The 20,519-nt window shown below is 43.2% G+C and overlaps 1 protein-coding gene across 1 annotated transcript in view; it reads right to left on the bottom strand.

Moving 5' to 3' along the window:
* LOC308310606 (dedicator of cytokinesis protein 4-like) overlaps nt 1-20,519 on the bottom strand; it is a gene marked incomplete at its 5' end in the record, with an annotated part of 197,731 nt that overhangs the window by 96,663 nt on the left and 80,549 nt on the right. Inside the window, 6 exon segments of the mRNA XM_080756990.1 lie at nt 2,574-2,657; nt 2,936-3,033; nt 5,005-5,146; nt 9,818-9,924; nt 12,266-12,428; nt 13,212-13,336. Of these exon segments, the coding sequence (XP_080613116.1) occupies nt 2,574-2,657; nt 2,936-3,033; nt 5,005-5,146; nt 9,818-9,924; nt 12,266-12,428; nt 13,212-13,336 (719 nt within the window).

Here is a 20,519-nt window from a genome sequence, read left to right on the forward strand (position 1 = left end):
GGTTGAAGTCATGTGTTTCGCACCAGTGTTAAGCACCGAAAACAGCAGATCTGCATGCTCACAGTGCATCGCAGTGCAACACGCTGTGAGCTTGTAGATCGGCTATTCTCCGTTTTTTTATCTGCCTCAACATATTGATGTCCTCACAAAACAAGTACAGTATAGTATTACAAGGGTGCGTGTGTGGGTGCGCGCAAGCGCGCGCGCGTGTGTGTGTGTGTGTACGACCGCACGTGCATGCGTGAGTGTGTGTTTGTGTGCGTGTACAGTACGTGCGTGTGATCAATCAATGGCCTCGCGCCATCAGTGCAGTGCAGCATGACTGTTCTGAGATTGCTTCACCAACCTCTATTACTTTACCTCTCTGTGCATCTATTCACCGGCGCTAACTACATTTACTCTGTCTCAAGTACTGTGCTTGAGTATACAATTCAGAGGTACAGTACTTTTACTTTAGCTTTTTTTCCCCCCATTAATGATACTTTGCGATATATCAGAGGCAGAAACAGCGACGAAAACCTTTTACTCCACTTCAACTCTTTGACAGCTTTAGTTACTATAGTTAGTTACTTTGCAGAATTACAGTAGACATTGATGCATTACTAACTGCGATCGATAATATGATGGTGAGATTGGCAATTCTGCATAATGAAGGACTACTTTTTACATTTTGGTACTGTGAGCCTTTGTTGACTTTTTACTAAAGACACAGTAAAAGGTCCACATACTTTGTTTTCCGTATACCAACGTACTTTTTACCGAACCATTTCATGAAAAGAAAATATGTTGTTTTAGAAATTGTTCTAACGGAAGTAGACAACAATGACAGAGGTGAACAATTATCACTTGAATCACATTCAGAGCGATTTCATCAACGATAGAAGCTCTGAAAGACAATCAACATCCATCAGAAGGACATCTGGGGAAACAATCGGTCTCACAATCAATCAATCAATCAGTAGTAGTTTTGTTATTAACTCAGATGAGGAGATGATTATGATCACAAGCAATCTTTTTTCTATGAATTGTGCTGCACAATTCATAGAAAAAAGATTGCTTGTATACGTATGCAATCTCATTTCTAAATTTGAGCAACAATCGTGCAGCACTAGTTGGCTGTCCAATTAATTTGAGTTACTCTGCATGTTTTTGCTACTGTACAAGAGAGAGACTTTAAGAGAGTATTAAGTCAAGCACTTTGATGCTCCACGTTGGCTCCACGTGCCACATTTTGAATGGAGTAATGTTAAGCAACTACACAGACTAAAGACAATGAGTATTTTCATGGAAAAAATGTGAATCGTGTGAGAATCGTCTAAGTGGGAGAGCCTTAGCTAAAGATTAATTCTCGTGGAGGAAAATCGAGATTCACATATTTGAGCAAGAATATTGCAGCACTAGTTAAAGGGACACTTCACCCTTTTTGAAAAAAAAATATATGTTAATGACGTTTAGAAGCTTTAGATCACTTTCCTGGGGGTATTTATGTGTGTAATATGTGGTTTTAGATATTTTAGATTGTAGCAGTGAGCCTGTTGTCTCTGATGTCATGGACACTGGTCTCACTACCTTCCTGGACTACAATTCCCATAATTCTTTGGTGCACTGCTCCTCCTTGTGGATATAGGGGGAGAGCTGTCTTACTGAGACAACATGTAGTCCAGGAAGGAAGTGAGCCCAGTGTCCATGACATCAGAGACAGGCTCACTGCTACAATCTAAAATATCTAAAACCACATATTACACACATAAAGACCCCCAGGAAAGTGTTCTAAAGCCTCTAAATGTCATTAACATATATTTATTTGCAAAAAGGGTGAAGTGTCCCTTTAAGATTATATCCATATAGCCTCTGTGTCTTTCAGCACCACGGAGGTGGAGAGCTCTCTCTCTCTCGTCCGTGTGTGGACTCCTACACAGCTGAACTTTGCACAGCTTGATGCCACAGTAGAGAATCGTTCGACCACGTGGATGCTCGCATAATTATCCTCATAGCTTGTGCTTGGTGTGAATACAGAGTGTTTCTAACCTTGTTACCACACAAGCTAGTCTTACTTAATAAAAAAAAAGATCAAAGATTTTCTTCCACGATACTGCTATTCACTCAAACCATTAGTACGGGCGTGTAAGTATCTGCTCACATGATGACATGCAGTGTGTACTTAATGTAAGACGGTCACATGATCAAATAAGATTCACAAGTTAAAACCTGTGTCTGATGATTACCTTAGTCAAACACCTCCACTCCTTACAGTATGTCTGTCTGTCTGTCTGTCTGTCTGTGGAGCTAGTTAACCCATTCTGAACGGGAACCCATTTTGGTGTTCAGCATCATGTTATGCTTTAGCTATTGAAAAATAGCAGATCTACAAGCTCATAGCGCGCCACCGAGTGGCGCGCTACGAGCTTGTAGGTCTGCTATTTTTTGAAAAATCGAAGAACGACTGACATTTTTTAGAATCTGATCTCAGGTCAGAATGGGTTATAATCAGACCAGTGTGTGTCCAGTGGAAACCTCGTATGAATCTGATCTCAGGTCAGAATGGGTTAACAGCTCAACATCAGGACACTTACCAGAGAGTCAAACACCTTCAGCCCATATCTCTGCGAGCTCTCGTCCAGGATCCCAAACAATGTGTCCAGGGTGTCTTGCAGAAACTGGGGGGAGGGTGCACGCACGCACGCACACACACACACACACACACACACACACACACACACACACACACACACACACACACACACACACACACACACACACACACACACACACACTTGTTGTAATATCTGTGTATAATAACATGCCCAAAATAGGGAGGCCAGTTTGAAAGTGGTCAACAAACTGATTTCCGTACCAACCGAATTTAGATCATTGTCTGGAATCAAATCAGTATGCACCGTATACGCACAATATGTACTGTGTACAGGCAACCTACCTTGACTATCTCTGAGCCGTCGATTTCCTTCAGTTTGGACAGGCTGTCGTTAATTCTCTCTGGATGGGCCCTCCACTTTAACAGGTCCAACATGTCACCTGACACACACAGAGAGAGAGAGAGAGAGAGAGAGAGAGAGAGAGAGAGTCAAATAAATCAAGATCAAAGGAACAAGATACGAGTCTGGATTGAGCGACGCAGAGCGATAGGAGAAAATACACGGCAAAACAAAACAAAACAAAACAGCGCTGACGACGTGAGCGTCACAGAAACATCCCCCCACTCCCTTCATTTGCAACCACACTACACTACAGCGCAGACTACAAGGTAACGGCGACATTTCGAAGCGCAGCAGGATGCAGTTTAAAGGAAGTCATTTTGCTGAGGCAGAGTCCCCAAACAACAGTATGAATAAAACATCAGCCAGACACCAGGAATCTCTTCTTAAAGCTGTCCCCGAAGATTCACCGAACCGCCAGCCTGTCTACTCTCTCTCTGTGTGTGTGTGTGTGTGTGTGTGTGTGTGTGTGTGTGTGTGTGTGTGTGTGTGTGTGTGTGCGTGTGTGTGTCATAACTATTCCGTGCCTAAGAGCCCAACAGCACTAATTTGCTTACATATTGATTTTGCAGACTTCTACAGCAACATACCCCAATTATCTTGCAACAGACTGTTTTCTAGAAGACTAGAAAACATCAATGTAGCCAAATGTGTGAAGTTATCTTGTGATTGTACTAGTCGGATGCTCTGTTGTCCTCCGTGGACGCAATTTGGTGGTTAAATTAGCAGCTCACATTGGCCAGTGAATTTTTGATTGGCCCACCAATGCGGAGAACGTTACAAAAACATTTCCTCTCCTTTATAACAACCTGTCGGATACTTAGTACTTCAAATGTATTATGCTTTGGTGAGCTTATCGACATGCATTTGATGTAATTGTGCATACAATTCAACACCATAGGCAGGTAATAATACTGGTACGCGTTTAAAAATCTTTGCATCCCGCGTTATCGGTCTTCTACTGAAGACATCAGTAGTGGTTCTCAAAGCTTTTCATTTTAAGGCCCCTCCTGTTTGGTACTGTATGTGTTAGGCCTCCGACCCCCATAACCCCGTAGATGGACCCTAAAAGGTAGTGTACGTTTTTGTTAAAAGGTTAAATCACTATATTTGTGATAGTAATCATTGCTATAGAGTGTTTGTTCAACAACAGGGGTCTCCCTGTCTCTCCAGATCTATAATAAACAGAAAATACATTTTCAGGCATAGGTGACACAATTCCAGCCTATCAGGAGAGAGTAGCTATTTATGAGCTTAATTTTTTATAGTGGTCCAGTTCCAATTTTGACTGCTGATTTCTTGTGTCATCACTTAACAATTCCACTTGTTTAATCTGTATCCCTGACTGCGTTCTCTATCCTGATTGGATAAAATCGCTATCCCAGTTTCAGTTTCGGAAAATGCATGTTCTATAAAAAAAGCGAGCGAGACATGGAGCAACGACTACTATCACAATATAAAGCTTTTTTAACACTTATTTTAACCAACGAAAATCACTTACACTACCTTTAAGGTGTTTGCACACTGGTGCTTTTTTTTGGCCGAATATCGAAGCAACATTTCTGAGGATGTTAAAAATGAAATCGGCCTCACTTGATGTCAATCACATTAATGCACACTGCCGCCGCATATTTCGTCCATATAAAGTCTTTTCAGACCGGGGGTACATTTTTCTCCGTTTTCCGCAAGCTGTCTAGTGGGGTCTATAGTGGGATGTTGGTGACAGGCTGACATGATCTAATGATAGCCTACTATACTTTCGCATCCACAAAACGCAGCCTTAATTATTGCTGACTGTACCTCGTGCCGTTTACATTTATGAGTCTCATGACTACTAAAAGACTGACAATCCATCAATCAATCAATCAAAGGCGGTTCCCGCTAGGACCCCACTTTGAGAACCACTGCACTATAGTAGCCAGGTCTGTGGTCTCTACAGTGTGTGGTCAGTGTGTTGACTATCTGAGCCAACCTGGCGGGCTGCAGCGCTCTATCGAACCACTAAACCTACCGTTCTGCGTGAGTTTGGTGGAACAGAGGAAGCTGGTGATCCAGAAGGACTCCTTCGTTCCCTTCAAACTCGGACTGTTGGCCTTGGAGAAAGGCAGCTTGAGGTAGCGCGAACAGTCTGCCAGGTTGGCATTCTCCTCACACTGCACGGAGAGAGAGAGAGAGAGAGAGTCAATTAAATAAAGATCAGAGGAACAAGATATGTACTGTAGAGTCTGGCTGTCAGAACCAGAACCTGCCCTGCCCACTCCAAACGGGCACAACACATCTTGCCAGACACTTCACACTTAGTAGTGTATTGCTGAGCAACACACTACCCAAGCAATTGCAGTGTCAATGGTGCAGTATTTTTGAGTGGTGCAACCACTCCGAGGAACAGCAATGTGTCCGTGTCACCTATGTGTTCACCCACCCCTCTTATGTTCATTAATGAGCACCAGTATAATGAGTACCAGTAGGGGCGCTGTTTGCCAGAAAAACAGAGAGAGAGAGAGAGACAGTGCTGCACTGTTGCCTGAAAATGAGAATGAGAGAGAGAGAGAGAGAGAGAGAGTTGAACTTCTTGAACTTCTGTTGAACTTCATGCTTTGGCAATACTGTAGCTACTACATTCATGCCAATAAAGCTAACTGAATTGAATTGAATTGAATTGAATTGAATTGAATTGAATTGAATTGAATTGAATTGAATTGAATTGAGAGAGAGAGAGAGAGAGAGAGAGAGAGAGACAGAGGGGAGTTGCACCACTCGGTTCACACGGGTGTGATTATTTTTTTTAAGATTATATTTTTTTAGCTTTTCTGCCTTTATTGATAGTTTCAAGTGAATAATGCCAGGAAAGAGGGAGGGAGAGAGAGAGAGAAGGGAAGAGACATGCAGCAAAGGTCTTCATGAACGGGACTCGAACACGCAACGCGCTGTCAGTCCATGTGTGGCATGCGCCTGGACCACTAGGCCAGCGGGCGCCCCGGTGCAGTCTTTTTGATTAGTGCTTCTTCAGAAAGGGCCAATAAGAGCGACTGCATGTTTCAAACAGACATTGCACTAATAGCATTCAATGCAGCTGAATTAACAATTAGAAACTGGGGAAAATGGGCTTACATGGGGGTTTAACGGGGATTACAATGGCCTGTGGTGTTGTGTGTCGATCTCATAAAGTACTAGAGCGGCATGATTTTGATGAAATATAATTATTTCCTCAATATTGGAATTCTTCAACGGATGCCAAGCAATTTGATTCCACCAGAAGGACATGTATGCTGTTGTTTAGGAACCTACACCTTTACCATACCATGGTATCACTTTCACATATACAAACGCATCACTTTCGCACCAATCTCCCCAAACATCCATTCCGCTTTGATTAATTGTGGTTCCATAATGCACGGCTGAGGCCGTTTGGTTTCCCACACTGTTTGAACCGATTCCTCTGTGGTCTATTTTGGTTCTTGAGGGGAAGCTAGGCCATGCCAAGCTTCATTGAGCGTTGTTGCCCAACGTCCATCTGGCATTAGCAGGGGCCCTCTCCTCTCATCAATGGGAACACACAGGACCTGTCACAGCCTTCCAACAAGCTGTCCTCCAAAACTGGCAGGCGCAGGTATGGGGTTGGTAAGGACTGAATCTGGCATCCGCCGTGGAGCAGAGCAAAAGGAAGACGTAGTTTAGTAGCGCTTCGTTTTGTAATGGCCTTGATGTTGTGGAAATACCTGTGTACTAGTATTACACAGTTCACATCCTCCGTGTTAAAGGTATTCCTTCAGACATTTACATACTGTACTACAGAATATCTGAACGATATCAGTTGAATTTTGTGTTTTGACCGAGTGTACAGTATAGCATATCACGTACATAAATGGTAAATGGTAAATGGTGCATTTATATTGCGCCTTTATCCAAGGCGCTTTACGTAGATTGTGCGTTACATTCACCCATTCACACACACACACACACATTCATACACCGATTGCGGCGGAAGCCATGCAAGGTACCAACCAGCAAATCGGGAGCAATTTGGGGTTCAGTGTCTTGCCCAAGGACACTTCGACAGGAGGAGTCGGGATTCGAACCACCGACCCATGGATAATTGGACGACCTGCTCTACCTCTTGAGCCACAGTCGCCGTACATAACAGTAAATGCCATCATGCGTGGAGGAAGAAGTTGCTAGAGCCACACATACTGCATTGACTGTACTTGGCACAATATTGGCACCAACTATAAATGTACTGTAGGCTACATTTTAAAAGTCCAGCATGCAAAACCATAATGCATGCTTATCTTCTGGAAGCCTTAGATATTTAAATTAAGTGTGTATTGATGATGACACAAGTGCTCCTATGTTTGTGGAGTGGTGCGCGGTCGAGGAGAAGCAAGATAACACTAGATTAGCAACCTAGGTGCCCGTATCGCTAGGCCGGTCCGGGCCAATACATTTTAAACTTTGCATAAACTTGCAAGGTCGTCAAGGCTAGGTGCTATGGCAAGTGCTATGGGCTAAGGCTTCAGATTACAGCCGCCTTCAGGCAGCCTTTTAGCTGTTCTAACACATCCAAGATGTTTACAATATGTATCGTTTATGACGATGTCAAACTATAATTGATATGTAACCTTGAAACCACCAATTTCACTCGTTTCTTCTGGGAATTTACTGGCCCAATGCCATCTCAAATGCCAATTAGGGATCCCAGAAACCCAAATCAGGAGGAGGAAAGGGAACTGGATAGGTCACACACGAGACAAAACCGTCCAAAACATGCTCAAACACGGACCCCGCAAGGCAGGAGGAAGACCTAGAGCCACCTGGAGAAGAACCACAGAGCAGGAGATGACGGCGCAAGGTCAAGGTCACGTCAACTGGAGCGGACAGCACAAGACCCGAGAGGACGGAGGAGTTGCAGTTGCAGTTCTTTGGGAGGGTTAATTGCCCTCTCAAAGAAATTAAACACATAAGTAAACTATAACTATAGTAAAACTAAAGTACTATTGTGTTCACATTAGTTGAATTTCCAGCATTTAAATGATGTGTGCAAGCCATTTGGTGTTCACCCCAATCTGTGCTTCTGTTCAGATGTTCTCAAATTCTAGGGGCGCAATCATGTAGGGTTGACAATTTTTCTTCTTCTTATTGATTATTACGTCACATGAATGGGAGCTGTGCAACATTAGCATATTGATAGATCTTGCAATATTAAATGAGGGCACAGATAGAGGTATTATAATTATCCTGTCTGAGAAAAATTGGATGACTATTGGACAAGTTCAACATTAGCATATTCATGGCTCTTGGCGTACTAAATAAGGGCAAAGGTAGAGTCATTCTAAAACTCCTGTAGAAATCACATCCGTGTGAAGTGAGTGGTGCAACTTGGTACTGCAAACCATGTGGGCGTCCCCGGAACATCCAGACCCACAGGAACGCGGCCATGGTGCCGGCCCGGTGCCGGCGTGCCGCCCTGCGTCCAAAACGGTCGAGAAATGACAGAGTTACCGTGTGGGGGTCCCCGGAACATCCAGACCCCCAAGAAACGAGCCCTGGGGGCCGGCCCGGTTCCGGCGAGCCATCTTGCGTCCGAAATGGTTGAGAAATGATAGTTACCGTGTGAGGGTTCCCAGAGGGTCCCTCTACTGTACTGTACTGTCACTGTACTGTACTGTACTGTACTGTACTGTACTGTAACACCCCAAATCCTCAGATATACAGTTAATTATGTGTGTGTGTGTGTGTGTGTGTGTGTGTGTGTGTGTGTGTGTGTGTGTGTGTCTGTGTGTGTCTGTTAGGCTGTGCAACAGTGACACTTGGCTATTTCATGCTCAGACAGACAGACAGACAGACCCACCCAGGGACACAGCCAGGGACCCAGGGACAAACATAGCCGTCTATAGGAGTGGTTGCACCACTCAAAAATACTTGAAAATCATTTACATGATGGGGAAGGGTGTCATTTAACACGCTTCCTGCCATTGCTGTAGATCTGCGTTAATTAACAAATACCACGCAGGATGGATTAAGACCAGGTCTTTGCGTGCGTCTGGAAATGTGCAACAAATACATCCGCTGTTTGGAATATATTTTCGCACGTGCCAGTCGTCAGGTTTCGGTTGTAACTTCTGTGTGATGCAACACAGTGCCAGTCAGTCAAAGTGGAAATGAAACCATGCAACATTTATGATACACCCCAGAAGCCACGAGCTATACAGTTAGAAATTGTGTAGGTTAGAGCATACAGTACAGTATGTACACATGCTCACGCGCGCACACGCACACACACACACACACACACACACACATTTTGTATACTCTCATAGTGAAATGAACACTGCCGATTTAACTACGTAGCTATATACAGTATAAGTGGACGGCCTCTCAGCGCACTGACAAATGCGAGCCGCTTGTCATCCCGTGACAGACGGTAAATAACGTTAACGGGTCGACTGTAAATTACCCACGTTGTTATTGTTATGCATTTATTCAGACCTCAAAGTGCATTAAGTGATTCCTACGATGCACGAGGGTCTATAGACACTAGGGTGCTTCAAGAGACCCTCCTGAGACAGGAAAAGACCCTCCCCCCGTAATGTTCTCCACTCTCAACTGTGGAAAGAACGCAGCTCCCCTCCTTAATATCAAACGACTCATCATCATGGCAGACTCTCTGGACAAAACACCCCTGTGACCGCTTTCAAACGGAAACCATTTCAGCCGTGTTCTGCTGTGTTTTTGTACAACGGAAAAGGGAATGCATAATAAACAAAGTGTCAAAGTGTCAATACGTCGTAGTGTCATAGTGTGTGTCGACTTTGAGCAGGTGTTACCTTGTGTATGATGAGCTCATGGGTCCCATCGGGAAGCGTGCGGCCGTCCTCCTGCATGAGAGGGACGAAGCAATATCCAAACAGCTTCTTCTCCCCTTTGTCTTTGGCTGTCAAAACACAACACGGGGAAACTGTCACAGCTGAAACACCACGACACAGGGACACTGTCGCAAGTCCACGGGCCCGGCCCCAGCTATGGTCAAAGTAACTGACCCCAAGCGCTCCTCATGACCATCTGAGAAGCCATCAGTGAAGCTGAAACTGAATCTCCCCTGTGGGACCAACAACGGTATGGAGACCCCACTTACAAACACCAGGAGACGGGACCACATCACTCCGGTCCTGGCTACACTTCACTGGCTTCCTGTTGTTTTTAGAATTGATTTTAAAATCTTTTTAATAGCGTTTAAGGTACAAATGGGCCAGGCACCCCAATATCTTGTTGATCTCCTACAACCCTATAACCCTCCCCGTACCCTTAGGTCTTCAGACGGGGCTCTCCTAAAGGTTCCAGAGAAATGCCATCTCGTAAACAAGGGAGAGCGAGCCTTCTCCGTCCGTGCCCCTAAAATTTGGAACACCCTTCCCAAAACCATCCGACAAGCAGACACCATTGCATCCTTTAAATCTCTTCTCAAAAACGTATTTGTTCAGAAAAGCATTCCCCCCCTCTGCCCCGTTGAATGTTTGTTCACTGAACTTTGTCGGTATTCTGTCTATTTTGTCTATTACATTATGCAAATGGTTAAACCCCTTTGGTATTTTTCTGCACTATATTTCTGCTGTGCTTTGCATGTTTCTGTTAATATTATGAGCATATTGTTTGCGCTGCATGCCACGCTTCAAACTAGATTGGCCTTACATTGTCCTAGGAGGGACTGTGAAATGTTTTGGTTTAACTCGTGAATCTGCGGATGTATAAATGTGCTCTTTTCACCTACCAAAATGGCCTAATAATTAAGGTTTTAGTTGACATATATATATATCTCTCATCTAGTGTTACATTTCATTTAACCAACAATAAACAAGAGGGGGATCTATACTGTGAGGCACTGGTGTTCAGCCTTGTATCATAAATCTGTGTATTATTGTGATTACACCACAGTTTGATCAATACTATTTATGATTAGAAGGAAAAAAGAGTGAAAGGAAAACAGGTATAGCGGCCGATCTTACAGGTAAGGTAAATAAGCATGGTATATTGTGGCATATTGGCCAATAACTTTGCAAGTAATTCGTAAAATTATACCTCGCCTACAATAGCCTTACAAGGATGGAAAAACACCATTACAAAATCATTTTGTACGAGCATTGCGTTACTCCCCTCGGGCACACTCGGTGGCTTTTACCTTCACATTTTCCTAATAATGTTCCCTTTTTTATAAGTCTCCTTCTGGGTCTTAACAGAGAGAGTGGGGGGGAAAAAAAAACCAGACTAAACATTATCACAGACAAGCTAGGAGGTTTATTTGGGCCAATAAATCATAGCAAGACCTGTTTTCGTGCAGTGCTGCTTTTCAGAACCGAGTGACGAAATGAAAATGAACATAACAGCCCTGTTTCACTACTGTCCAGGGTGAATGGATCGCTCAATTAGCGCCGGCAGCTCAGGACTAAAATTCAAGAAACTCCCAGCAGTCAAATGAACAGCACTGACACAGCGGACTGAGAGGAAGAACGGTGTTCCAAACACGGTTAAGAAATAAGGTATTTTTTTTGTTTAGATATAATTTCCCTTTTAAGGGCTTTGGCGTGACCACAGGTCTACTGTAAATGAAAATGGTGCTAAACAATCCTGAAGATGCTACTGTTAATTCTATAATCAATGTAAGAGTAGAAGAAATGTTGTGGCTGCAGAGGGATTGGAGCGCAAAGTGACATTTTCGGAATGTGACAGCTTTTCAATTATTGTAAAAATGTAATAAAAAAAACAACATAAAACATACATTTAAATACATTCATTGATGTCCAATATATAAAAGTATAGAAAATATGTTTGTTTTTAAATAATTACAAACAATGGAAAGCTGTCCAGTAACATTCTGAATTTTTCACTTGCGTCCTTTGAGCTCCAATTAAGCCCTCAATATAACTGTACTGTATATTGCCACTCACCACAATAATGCCTGCTTGTTATATATTAGAGAAGATAGAGAGAGACAGCTAGAGAAGGTGAAATAGACAAGAGAGGGGAAGGGGGAGAAAAGTCTGGGATCTATGCTATAACATGTTGTTTTGTCTCATTAGGAGGTTTGAAGGTGGACAAACTTGTCTAATTATGGAAACACAAACATGCTCACTCAAGCAATCTCTCACCCTCACCCCACACCGCCCCCTCTCTCTCTCTCTCTCTCCGATTCTCACGCACGCACGCACGCACGCACCCACACACGCACGCACCCACAAACGCACACACCCGCCCCGAAAACGACAACGCGCCAGTCTTACTGGAGCAGTGGCGGAACTCGAAGCGCACGTGCGAGCCTCGGAACACGTCCACGGGGATGGGCAGCTTGATCTGCTCGGCCCAGCGCGGGCTGTTGTTGTGGTACAGAACCAGGGAGTGGTACTGGTCGGCCCCGGGCTCCCCGGAGCCCGCCGCCATGCAACTCTGGAGAGAGAGAGAGAGAGAGAGGATAGAGGAGAGGAATAAATAGGTGTCAGCCGATGAAAACAAAGTCGGTTTATGGTACTGTAGGTGGAGAGAAGGCTAAGTGAGCATCACGGGTGCAGTACTTAGTTTAGACAGTTTTTGGTTTAGACTAGTCATTGGTTAGACCAGTCATTAGTCCTACAACTACAACCTATCTCAAACCCTCATCCTAAACCTAACCTCCCACGGGGCAGCACACCTAAACCTAACCTTAACCCATGTCTAACCAATGACTAGTCTAAACTAAGTATGCACCCCGAGCATCACATCTCTCTCTCTCTCTCTCTCTCTCTATCTATCTCTCTCTCTCTCTCAACTCCAGCAGTGAAGCCCATATCACGATGAAAAAAAAACAGCGCTGTATGTATGTAACTACAATTTTGAGGTATTTGTACTTTACTTGAGTATTTCCAATTTCCAGTACTTTTACTTATACTCCACTACATTTATTTGAAAACTTTAGTCGCTAGTTACTTTGTAGAGTTGCATTGTTATTACAAAACATACATGAACCACTTCAGCTCTACGTGCATTTCGACCATTTGAAAATAGCCGGTCTCTACAAGCTTCACAACGCGCATTGTGAGCTTTGTAGATTTGAAAAACATTTGAAAACTTTTTTTTACACTTTTTCTTGTAACGGATTATGGTTTTACATTGCAGTATTGGTACTTTTACTCAAGTAAAACATTTGTGTACTTTCCCCACCACTGTCCAGGTGCGATGATGAGCTTCTCTTACCTTGAGAAGCAGTCCGTCCGCGTCCAGCACATAGACGCTGATTTCCACGTTGCGCGCCACGCTCTTCCCGCCCTTCTCGAACTCCCCTTTCTCCAGGGTCATGTAAAGGTCGTTCCTCATCTCTCCTGCGGCGGGGGGGGGGGGGGGGGGGGCAGAAATCCATCCATAATGAATGCTATAAAGCTAAGTTAATATTCCAATGACCTATATTAGCGCTTGATACTGCAGTCAGTACTATAGTACAGGACCATTATCTTCACTATAGACCGGTGCCCGGCTGTATAGAGCACCAAGTCAGTAACGATGGGAAGTTGGAGATCCTGCAATACCCGCTGTATACCCGCGTCGGTGTACCCATTCCACCCATCTGTCTGGGTCTCTTTTATGCCCATATTTGGAGATTTCTGGATCTCTCTCTCTCTCTCTCTGAGTCCCTTTATTCCTATATATATACACAGTATGGAGTTCTGTGTCAGGCATGCCCATGTATATGTATGAAGTGTTGTGATGTCAGAACAGGCCAGCTTCAGGGCGTGGCGGTTCTGGACAAGGGTGTGTCCGACGGACTGGACACCGGGCTCTGCGCTCCCTGTGGGGGGGGGTGTGGAACGCGTGTGTGGAATTTGAACTGTTCGGTGGGGCGAACGGTTCTCAAAGTTACGTGGAGTACAGACGTACACAGACGTAAACACAGAGACTTGGTGCATTTAGTCAAGATGTGGTGTGTGTCTTGTGTGTCGTCAGAAATAACGCAGCTATACAGTAGCGTACAGTATTTGAGTAGAGTCGTATTGCACCTTTATGTATCTCTTTATTCATGCATTCTAGTCAATAGTGAGTGTTCAAAACACGTATTAACAAAATGACTGTGTCCCAATGATACATTGGACACTTTCGTTCAATACTCGCTGTACAGAAAACGTACGGCAGTGACCTTGCCTTTTTTATTTTATTTGAAATTGTCGACACTCCCCTCGTATGACGTACAGTGGAATTACATCAGACATCAGCTCACCGACTACCATTTCTCCCTCAATGCTGTCCTCCCTACCAAGGCTAGACAACACTCTAGTGATCACTGCATATCCATCAACCTGCAAAGCAACATGGGTGAAGAAATACACTCCTCAATGTCAAATTGTTTCTTTAATGACAAAGATGAAGAAGCCCTGCAGTATAAACAAACAAACAAGGAAAACATGAACTAAAATAAGCAGGCTAATTATCACAAGAAAAAGTATAAGCAAACAGTTACTCACATAAGAGTGTAAACAAAAGAAAGAGGCATAAACTATATCATAGTTCCATAAATATGCATAACACAAACAAACTTACAATTAGGTGAAGAACCTCCAACCAGCACAACATGCATCTCTGAAAGAACATGAAACTGACAACAAACAAGATGGCTCTCTTCTTCACTCACAGAACAGGAAAGCTAATGATATACTGCCCCTAGTGGACGGCAGACCCTTCAATGGGGGTGACAGGTACTTTCACCATGAGTCCCCACTAAGCTAAGATTGAATCCACCCCCCCCCCCCCCCCCCCAAAAAAAGAAAATAAAAACGCTGTCTGTCTGGTGTATCCCTCTCAGCTTTTCCACTGTCCCAAACCCATCAGCATGTACAGAATGACATATCCGTCACCATGCTACACCAAATCTGTCTGTCAGGCTGTCAGCCAAGGTCAACGGGACCCACTTGTTATCCCCCTGTGGACACTGACCAGTGACTAAGGGGTGACAGGGGGTCACATAGCTCTGGGTATGGAGGGAAGAGGACGAGGATGCAGGTGATTGTTCTCTTAGGTGAAATTACGAAACTATACACCCTCAGCAATCAAGCTGTCAAGTTCTACACTATAGTTCTAGGCAGCCAACAGGCTTTTTTTTTTTTAATTCAAAGTGGGAAATTTGGTATAATTTTAAGTTTTTTTGTGTTTGTTTTGTTTTTTATTGGTCTAAAATATTGTATACTATACATTCATGAATCCATCTGCTGACCGGCTGTGAGCATTGAGCAATTTATTTTATTTTATACCTATATAAGTGAACATTTTCATTACACTTTAAGTAGCATGTGACTTATCAAACTAGGGGGTTTTCATGATTCCGAATCCATTCCAAGCATTAGTTTTGCAACAACAACAAAACTAAAACACTCTTGGGCTCAATTCGACCCTAGCCACTTGCCCAAATGTGACGACCTCATCACATTTGTGATGATGACGGCTACGGCCGTTTTTAGCCCAAGGAGTATTTTTTTGTGCAAAACTAATGTTTTGCCCAGTAGGTTGTTAATGGTGTGGTCACATATAACCCCTATAAAATACGGACAGCCAGTCAGCAGGTGGATTCTTATATAGAAAATATTTTAGGCAAATAAAATATATACCAGATTTACCACTCCATCCAGATATAGGTTAACATATATATATATATATATATATATATCGTACCTGAACATGGACCTTAATGGCTTCATCTGGGGATTTTGTGTTTACACAAAATTCGCGTTTCACAATAATTAAACGTTGCCTGAATAATTTAGTCAACATTGGCTGGAACCCATTATGTAGATTAACCCATTCTGACCTGAGATCAGATTCATACGAGGTTTCCACGGGACACACACTGGTCTGATTAACCCATTCTGACCTGAGATCAGATTCTAAAAATGTCAGTCGTTCTTCGAATTTTTCAAAAATAGCAGACCTACAAGCTCGTAGCGCGCCACTCGGTGGCGCGCTATGAGCTTGTAGATCTGCTATTTTTCAATAGCTAAAGCATAACATGATGCCAATACCAAAATGGGTGCCCGGTCAGAATGGGTTAACTGGATGTTTGAACTTCAGCTGTAAATCAATCTGAGTTTTAAGGCACAATTTCCGGGCCAGATCATTCAAATCAATCGCTGATTTAAAATTAAAACAGCTATTTAAGTTTTTTTTTTTTTACAGAAGACATAACAGTACAGTGACATTTGGTGTAAATTAGCCTACAGAGTGTCTGCCCCCCCCCCATCACTCGCACCAAAGGATATAGGCACCGGAAATGTACAAGAGATTATTTATTTATTTATGTATTTTAATGTTAAAGAAATACTGTCTCTGTGTTCCAAAATATACTACTACGACCGGGGCAGAGGTTGTCACCAAAAATACTACAAAAATGAATGCTACACAGTATATGACGACTTGAAGTGGTTAAGCCAGGAGTAGAGCTGCTTTGAAAGTGAGTCGCTGGAATGAGACTTTCGGTAGAACAAATGATGTGTTCCGTCATGTGGCAGGTGTTTACCATTATCCTTCACACTAAGCCAGTGAGAGGACATACCAACTTAGAGAACGAGGACAAACAAAAAAATATGCCACGTAGACAAGGACAAGGACGCTAAAGATACAATATACACTCAGACTGTACACACAAGGACATGTTGTGTGTTTGTTTGCGTGCAGACGCTGTAGCAAACCAGGGGAAACAGCCAGGCCTATTCCCCAGAGAGGGCGGGTCCCTAAGCACCGTAGACAAGATAATGGATCTGGGGCGTGTGCTTCTCAAGAGTAGGCAAGCTTTCCCAAGGTTCCTTGCAGAGCATAGCGGAAGCGTGTGTCACAGAACGGGTTCGGTAAGCCAATCAGAGATAAGACACGTTTGTTTTCTCATGCCAATAAAGCTCCCTGGATTGAATTGATAAGTCCCGGAAAAGACGCGCTGTGATTGGCCAGTAGTCACTTGAGTGGCAGCGACACAGCGTGCCTTCCAACACGTCCACTTGACTTCCGCCTTTGTTGGAGACATATCGCTCCAATGAACTGCAGCGGCCAATGGGGCATCTATTTTTTACCAGCTGCTAAGCTGAGTCTATAATCAATGTGCAAGCTAGTCCAGTGGTCATCTAGTCCAGTCGCGCGCGCACGCACGCACACACGCACACACACACACACACACACACACACACACACACACACACACACACACACACACACACACACACACACACAGAGTGCCCAATGTCCACGGCTGCTCTGAATCTATTTTGACAAGTTGATGCATCCAAAACCAAAAAACACGAGATAATAATCAAGAAAGACCTGAGGGCCCATGCCTTATTATGGTCTGTTTTGTTGGGTGGGGAGTCGGGTCCTGTTCCATTATTCATTATAATGGAATACCTGATTGGATCCAAGAAGAACTTGATCAGCATTGATCAAAATGCATGAACTGTTGATGCAGGATAACATTATTCCAGCACGAAGTAAGTGGGCGAGAGTGGAGCTCTGCATGCCAGTGAGAGTGAGATGAGTCAGAGTGAAGGACAGGTGCACAGTAAAGATGGATCTAAGTGATTGGCACTTTTAAAAACAAATGCACCACAGTATGACAAATACGTGCCAAAAGGTTTTCTTTGTAAATGTATTATTATTATTTTTCAAGAGGCATAATCATACGCCCACGTGATAGAACAAATGTATCACCACAGTAACACAAAATTGCAGCTTTTAATGATCCATTTAACAAGCAATATGGGAACAACGCTCCTGGGTCCATTAGGTTTAGGTTAATCATGTTGGAGCCGTGAAAACAACTAGCCCATCATCCTGCAATTTAGAATTCTGGGTGGTTTAACCCATTTAGGCCTTTAAGGGCTGTATTTTGCGTGTCTTAAGTACCAGGTCTTATTCCCTAACTTGAGTAAACTAAAGACCTGGAGGCGTGATCAATGCCATTTGGCTATTCTGAGTGGCCAAAGAGCATTGATCACGCCTCCAGGTCTTTAGTTTACTCAAGTTAGGGAATAAGACCTGGTACTTAAGACACGCAAAATACAGCCCTAAGTCTTCTAAATCATGACAGTTTTCTGAAATACCTATGTTTCTATGTCAATGGTGCTCAATATTTCATGTCAAGGACCCAAAACATTATATGTAATTGGCTGCCAACCCCCATCTGAAAATATGTTGTTCCAGAGACCCCCCCAAGAAGCAAAGATATACGAGTTAAAAATGTTCACTCTGAAAGAATATATATTCAATGATTTGCGCCACATTTTCACGATTTCCCCAAAATAGCAGATCTATAGCAGATCTAAATAGCAAAATAGCAGATCTATACAAGCTCAATCGATTGGAAAATAGCAGATTTACAAGCCCACCGAGTGCCGCGCTATGAGCTTGTAGATCTGCTATTTTTCAATAGCAAAATAATGTTTAACATAATGCTTAAAACACCAAATGGTGTTCCCGCCCAGAATGGGTTAACTCTTGAGAGATACTCTCGGAGCTAAATTAACATTCTGGATTTTACCGTTCGGCTTGTAAACATGACAAAATATAATATGAATAATATATAATAAAAAATATAATCTTCTTACAGTGCTGTGAGCTGCCTATAATACACTGAGGGGACATTGTACAAGGACAGTGTGTGCAATGCATGTGTAGTAGTGTGTGGTGAAAAATACTCTATACTTAACTTATTCAATGCAACGACTAAAAGCGGAAGAGGCTATCAAGATATAAAACAGACTGGGTCTCAGACTGCAGATGCCCCCGGTCCCTGGTCATTTCAACAGATGCCTTTTAAGTCAATTATGGCCAACAGTCGTTCTTGTGACGCAAGCTGCTGTTGTTGGCCAGACGTACCAACCAATACAACCGCATGCGACATACACCCGCAGTTGTTTTGATGCCCAATTACAACAACAACGCAGCCGTTCCTCCAGGCCGTGGGATCAAAACAGCTGACGCAAAGGCCTGGGCCGGCGAATTATAAAAGTGTGGCTCATATGTCTTATGTCATCTGTGTGCCATCAAAAAGACTCCTGTGGATTCGACCAACATTTGAATGCGGTTGGGAACTTCGATGTCCTACCGTGTAGATTCAAACCGGGGTCCTCCACATGAGAGACTAAAGTCTACCGCGAGGCAATCCCCGGAGATGTTGGCCATATGAGTTTCAGGTAGTACTACTAGTCAACCAGTAGGTGTCCTACCTGGCTGAAACCCCAGGTCAAAATGTCTCCACTTCAACCACTGCTATGATGATTTGTATCAGTGTTGATTTTGACAGCAAATGTCATTTTGATTTTAGTTTAGTCATAGTCTTTGGAATAAGACTTCATTTAGTTTTAGTCACATTAGTCATCTGAAATGTTTTAGTGTTAGTCTAGTTTTAGTCGATATTATATATATATATCATAAGATTTTGTTAGTTGTTTTTTTGTCAAACAAATTGCCTTTTGGCCTCTGTGGCTTTGTAATGTCAGAGTTGCATGCATGTCTAGGTCGGTTGCATGCTGAAAATAGCCGATCTACAAACGCACAACGCATTGCACTGCGACGGTGATGAGTTGACCACCGCTCCGGTGGTGAGGTGACCACCGGAGCTGAAATAACGTTGAGCGGTGGCGAGTATAAAAACAGAGAGAAGGGCTGTGGCGGTGGTTTGCTCTTCACCGCGACTCGTGACGTCATGTTGTAGTTCGGTGGTCACCTCACCACCGTAAATCCATACTATATGTATGAGCCTTATGGTTCATGATACTGGGAGGGTCAAATTATGACAGGCAATTCCTGCTGTCAAACTCCATTTTAACGCATGATAGATTCATCGAAAACAACCATCCTTTTTTTATGGTGACTGATACTGCCCTCCTAATACGTGCGGCCTCCGTGAAATATCCCGATAATGGATGTTTTAATGTAATAATAATAATTATTATTATTATTAAAATTATTATTATAATAATAATTATAATAATTGTAAGTAACTAGAAAACTAAAGCTGTGTAATTATTGTAGCAACAGCGTAGTAGTAGTAGTACTAGTAGAGATAACATTTGTCTCTGATATGTAGTGGAGCAGAAGTTTAAAGCATCAACAAATGTACATAGTAAAGTAAATGTACCTCACATCACAATTGCACATACGGTTAACCCATTCTGACCGGGAACCCGTTTTGGTGTTAGCATCATGTTATGCTTTAGCTATTGAAAAATAGCAGATCTACAAGCTCATAGCGCGCCACCGAGTGGCGCGCTACGAGCTTGTAGGTCTGCTGTTTTTGAAAAATCGAACAACGACTGACATTTTTAGAATCTGATCTCAGGTCAGAATGGGTTCATCAGACCAGTGTGTGTCCAGTGGAAACCTCGTATGAATCTGATCTCAGGTCAGAATGGGTTAAGTGCAGAACTTGAGTAAAATGTACTTAGTTACTTTCCACCACTGTGGGGTCTAATAGGAGGAAGGACGTTTCTATATAGGGAAATGTTCCCCCTCTGAAAGGCGAGGAATGGAGAGAAT

Source organism: Protomyctophum bolini, assembly GCF_963924005.1.
Source record: "Protomyctophum bolini genome assembly, chromosome: 23".
Lineage (NCBI taxonomy): Eukaryota > Metazoa > Chordata > Actinopteri > Myctophiformes > Myctophidae > Protomyctophum > Protomyctophum bolini.